The 6,000-nt window shown below is 32.7% G+C and overlaps 1 protein-coding gene across 7 annotated transcripts in view; it reads right to left on the reverse strand.

Annotated features, from left to right (window-relative positions):
* The window catches only part of STAU2 (staufen double-stranded RNA binding protein 2), a 305,778-nt gene that overhangs the window by 271,502 nt on the left and 28,276 nt on the right, over nt 1-6,000 (reverse strand). For 4 of the 7 annotated variants that reach the window (XM_024765753.1, XM_024765752.1, XM_024765751.1 and 1 more), the window contains one exon: nt 2,757-2,887. The exons of 2 other annotated variants lie outside the window; for them this stretch is intronic. In XM_024765753.1, the coding sequence (XP_024621521.1) occupies nt 2,757-2,870 (114 nt within the window). In that variant the 5' untranslated portion in view covers nt 2,871-2,887. Of the gene's footprint in view, nt 1-2,756; nt 2,903-6,000 lie in introns of all 7 variants that reach the window. One more of the 7 variants, XM_024765754.1, reaches the window with a different exon arrangement.

The following is a 6,000-nucleotide window of genomic DNA, read 5'->3' on the forward strand; positions in this document are numbered from 1 at the left end:
TCTATACCACCCTGAAGACATTAATCTCTATCCTGTGTTTCTCAACTCTGGACGCACATCTGGGTCATTTGAGAGCTTTAAAAAAATCCTGATGTCTAGGCTTCATCCAAAACCAATTAAATTAGAATTTCTGGGAGTGAGACTCAGGCGTAAGTATTTTTTAAAGCTCCCTTGGTGATTCCAATGAATAGCCAAGGCTGAAAACCACTACTCTAAGTGTGTGTGTATGTGTGTGTGTGTGTGTGTGTGTGTATGTATAAAATATATATGTGTATATATGGAAATTGCCATATAACTGGTTGATGTCCCAAGAAAATTAATGAGTTGGGCCTAGGTTTAAATTTTTCATGCCAGAGATAATCATTTATTTCATTAAAATACAGTTTATATCTCACTTAAAACCACTGGTAGACATGCATAAATGCAAAGGACTTTGCTTCCCACAAAAAGGATCCAGACCTAGCCAATTAATATTAACAATAATTATTAATTAATATTACTTAGACTCATTAAATACTATCTTTCATTCAAGAATATGCTAATTATTCTAGTACTCACTCTTTAAAAATGAGCAACAGGCTAAATGGTGTGGTCTATGACCAAAACACCCAGAGCAGTAGGTGTAGGTTGGCAAAGGGATCTCTAGATCTCCTTAAAACCCAAAGGAATCTGGGACTGTCTAGAAAAAAGAATGTGGACCACAACAAACCTGGTGCATTAGAAGGGGAATTTAATGACACAGAAGAAACTTAAGGGAGGGGAGGGGAGAGAAAGCTGGAGGAATGACCTTGAAACGGTGAGAAGGGTTGGGATTTAGTACAGAAATAGAGGGGTTGGCCTCTACAAGTCGTTCATCCGTAACTCAGAAGGGAAGCAGAGTTGGGATTTGGGTTGGGATTTTGCTAAGCATGTACTAACCAAGGGGGGAAGAGAGTTGAGGGTACATACAAAGCATATGGAATTTAAGCTAGATAAACATGTGAGGACTGAGGGAAGTAAGAAATAGTAAAACGGTGGTGGAATCAATGGATCCGTGGTGTGAAAGGACTATTGAAGTCAGACTACTAGAGGGAATGAAGTAGGTGTCAGAGACGAATGAATGCTTGAGATTATAATTATGGAGGCTCTTGCAGTTATTGGTAATGAAAAAAATCAAGAATGTGATCACAGGAATGAGTGGCTGAAGGAGAGTGGAAGACAACATAATTGAAGACATGCAAGAAACTGAAATGTCAGCATGTTGGAACAACCATCATTTAGACAATGATATCATCAAAAATTAAAACAGGATGAGTATTGTAGAGAGTGAAAGTGAGCCGTGAGAAATGTGATGGAATCACCCAGAGGTCAGCAAATGACTACCGTGATGTTACACTGGGGGTCAGTCTATTAACATGAAATTCAAACCTGGGGGTCTATCTCAAGGAAGAACACCTGGAATTGGCCATGAGAAGCAAAGAGGACACATACTACAGGAACCATGAGCTGTAGAAGAATAAAATATTTCTTACCCTAAATAAGCTCAGTCTCATACAATAATAATGACCAACAAATACCATGGTACCACAGCACAGTAATGACTACAACTAAGAAAGTCGGAACCTGCTGGAGGCCCAGCGGAAGGAGAAGAGAAGTTTCACAAAGGTTTGAAAGATGTGAGATGTGTGTTCAAACCTGACAGATGTGAAAAAACATAAGATATTATAAGAAATGAAAACAGTTCAACATGATTAAGGACAGAAAGAATGAGTATGAAATAGATATGATTAACGGGAATGGAAGAGGATCAGGGTATAAGACTAGACAGGTAGACCAAGGCCACTACCTTTTTCTCTGAACAAAAGATATTATGAACAAATTAAAGTGCTGCCCAGAAATCCTTCATAAAAGCCTCTAATATGGAATAAAATTGATGGATTTCAGTTTCATCTTATTTTCCTTACTTTGAAGGAGATGCTAGAAATAATAATCCTGTGCTTTATGAAGATTAACCAACTTTTAGAGAATCAATTGCTTCCACACTGTACACAAAAATTTATAATCATTATCATAATCTCCAATATCCAAGATTAAAAATGTGCCAAGGAAATCTGTGCACAACTGAGTTTTTAAAAACAGATTAATAGAGCTCAAACATAAATGCATCAGTCATAGATTTCTTTGCAACATGCATACGTAAAAACATATATGTATGAGGCTATATAAAAATATAAATCAATTTTCCATTTAAAAGAATATTATAACTGAATACATAGATAACAACAAAACTGGTATATACAAGTTTTATAAATGGTGAATCTTAAAATTAAAAATCATATTGGAAAAGACATCTCACTAAGTAACGTTGTTGTATTTTACTCTGTATCCATTTTTCTGTTAGCAGTTACTACGTAATGGAAAAAGCACAGTATTTGGGAGCCACAGAATACATGTTCAAGCGCTGGCACTGGCACTCATGAACTATAAAGCAAGTTACTAAACTTTTCCGTGCCTGAGTTTCTTAAAAGGAAATCAAAAATCCATGTCTCATGTGGTTTCATTAAGGTTTTTATGAAGTATTGTCTGAAAGAGCTCTGTAAACCATAATGAGCTAAAAAATTGTTTAGTTACAGAGTGCAAAATATTTTTAATAGAGAACTAAGAGCCTTTACGCCATCCACTACCCCCTCCCCCCAAAAAAGCACAATTAAAACCTGAGATGATAAATCTGATAGACTTTGATAAGCATGTCTCACCACCTCTCTTCAAAACCTTACCTTCGAATGAGCAGGCCCTCTTTCTTTCAGAAGTTTATACTGGGGTTGGACTCTATTGAAACGGGCTAACTCATTTACCAGACACATTGGAGTTTTCTCTTTGGGGTTTGCCATTTTATCTTGGAGAGAAGCTGTAAATAAAAAGGCTGTAAAGTTTTTGTGAAGAACGACTTTACAAAATGGAAGAAAAACTAGTTTTGAATTTTTTAGATTGAAATCAGATTGTATATTTGGATTAAATTATTTTCATGAATTTTATACAAAAATTTCAAATCACCTAAAGTCTTCCATTACATGCAACAGAAACATGTATCACATTTTAAACAATAAATTAAGGTAACTTTTTTCCTAAGTACCTAAATTGCTCTCTATACATATATATGATAACAGCATGCTTAAAGATTTAAAACAATATAAGATATAATAATTTTTAATTGATCCTGTAACTTTCCTTTCCTCTCAAGAAATTTTAGCATAAACACATAATTCTTATTCTTATTGCTATGAAACTAAATTTTATCTGCTTTTTCATCATTGGATCTTTCCTTTTTTCCTTCTCATTCTGAAGGAACATATTAATTGAAAAAGCTCTAGACTTGGGAATCAAGTCCTAAGTTTAATTACTAGCTCTCCCAACTATGGTGTTTTAGTAACTTTTTCTTTTTTTAATGAAACTTTGAAAAGAAATAGAAAGAATAATTTAACAAATGACCATGCCCTTATCACCCAGAACTGAAATTAACACTTTCTATGTTTGCTTTGTCTTACTTTAAAAAAAAAACAAAAAAAAGAAAAAACAGTATTACATTCCAGTTAAGTTCCCTTTATCTTTTCCAGAAACTACCACTATGTGAATTTAAAATATAGCCCTCCAGGATATTCTAAAATACATTTATATGAACGCACGCATATCCATGAAAAAATACACAGTCTTGATATATGTAGTTTTAGAGTTCACATAAATAGAAATATAATAAACATACCATTTTCACTATTTTCTTCACTCTTCATTATGTTTTAGAGTTAACTTACATAGATCCAGTGCATTACTTTTAACTGCTGTATAATTTCCATCACAATATTTTATCATAAATTTTTTAATCTTCTCCCTACTGATAGTAGACATTTAGGTTGTTTCCAATTCTTCACTCTTACAAATTAAAACACGCTAGCAAACAGCACTCAGAAGGAATGTACCAAATTAGCTTCCCCTGGCAGCATGAGAATTACCATTTCCCTTCAACCTTGAAAACATGCAGTATAGTCAGATATTTTAATCTCTGACAATCTGATATTTGACAAAACTTTGTTTTTGATCATTTGGGTTTCCTCTTCTGGGAACGGCTTCTGTCCTTTTTTCTACTGATTATTTTATGCATAATATCAATCTTTTATGGTCTGGGCCTTTTCTGCCTCAAGAAATCCTTCCCTAACCTGAAATGTCTTAATAATTTTTACTTAAATTTACTAAGCCTACTATTCTTTATCTATAAAATAAGGGTAATAATCTATCCTACTTAACTAACTCACAGATTGTTATAAGGTTAAGATTTTTAAATGCATGGTACTTTAAATTCTACCACAATTTTTATTACAGCTTCAGAATATTTTCCTAAGACTACAGTATTTTATCCTATATTTTTCCTTCATTTCATTTACAGACGTATTTAACTGCTTTTTAGTTTTTCTTTCATCTCCCATTAATCAATGTTAAAAAACACTTTAAAACCCAAGCATAAAACATGCAAATGGATTACTTCCTGCTCAATTAAACTGTAGTCACAATATATAGGGAATACATTAATAAATGGAAATAGCTGATTTTAGGAACTTCATCTATAAACTTTCTATGGCAAGATTTAATGTAGAAAATAGTAATCTTTTTAATACTTTTAATTAACTTTTTAATACCCTCTACAGGACTAATAATTTCGTACAATAACTTGATCACAATCATTATGATTAAGAAATTATTTTATAACAATACTACACAAATACCTAATAAGGCATAAGTTTAAAAAAGAAAATCTAAGCAATCAACTGTAGGACCAATACAGCTGACAGCTAATTCTACAATTAAACCATTCCAAGTGGCTTACAAACCAAAAATAAATAAATAAATAAACCTAGTAATTATTACTTCTTGGAACAGCACAAAAAAGGCAAAGAATATTAGTCAAGAGAGGTTGAAGAAATCTGCATTTTACTTATTCCATTGTATATCATTCAAATAAACATTTTATAAACTGTACCAGAAAGTCAGTCATTACATAAAATATAAGGTGACCTGGTACTATAATCAATTTTGGTCCTTGCATACTATGGCATTAAATACTCAAGTACAGTAGACAACACAGCTACCTGAATATCAAAAAGCAAAAGAAGAATGAAAATGAGAAAATACTGAAGTCTAGTAAAAATGAGTCAATTTTGCATAACACTAAAATAGCATTTATACTGCTACTATAACAATTTTCATAACTTAGTAATGCTGCATATTCATCTATTATGATGGAAAAAATATTAGGAGCATAGCAAGAACAATGTGACATAAAATATAACAATTTTATATTTTACAGTATAAAAATTAATAGCCTAGGATTTAAATATGTTTAAATGTCATTAAATTAAAATGATAAGTTTATAGCTCTGTAAACTTGGTAAGAAAATCTGATCTAAATTCTTTAAAGGAAAGTGCTAATAACACAGTATTCAACTTATATTCCATTAATTCTAACTTTCTACTTCATAAAAATAACATGAATCCAATAATGGACTCATGGAATCCATTAAGGAAATCCCACAATGGATTTAACGTGTGATTTAAGTTTTGGTGTGAAAGGTGTGCAAAATACATGTAAGATCTCACTTTGATAAAACTTTATAACTAAAACCCAAACATTTAAACTTGGTAAATTTAAAAATAATTAGTTCTAGTTCATGTTTTATTTTACAAAATGATTAAAATTTTATTTTCCATAGTTGTTCCTCTATTCAATCTGAAATCTTATTAACTACTTGACAGAGATCAATGGTAGAGCAGTAATATCAAAATTAAACCAAAATTTTGACAAAATATCCACAAAATTACAAAACAAATTGGTCTATAAAAATTGGGATCTATCGGGCTTCCCTGGTGGCGCAGTGGTTGAGAGTCCGCCTGCCGATGCAGGGGACACGGGTTCGTGCCCCGGTCTGGGAAGATCCCACGTGCCGCGGAGCGGCTAGGTCCGTGAGCCATGGC

Source organism: Neophocaena asiaeorientalis, unplaced genomic scaffold, assembly GCF_003031525.2.
Source record: "Neophocaena asiaeorientalis asiaeorientalis breed wild unplaced genomic scaffold, Neophocaena_asiaeorientalis_V1.1 scaffold417, whole genome shotgun sequence".
Taxonomy (NCBI): domain Eukaryota; kingdom Metazoa; phylum Chordata; class Mammalia; order Artiodactyla; family Phocoenidae; genus Neophocaena; species Neophocaena asiaeorientalis.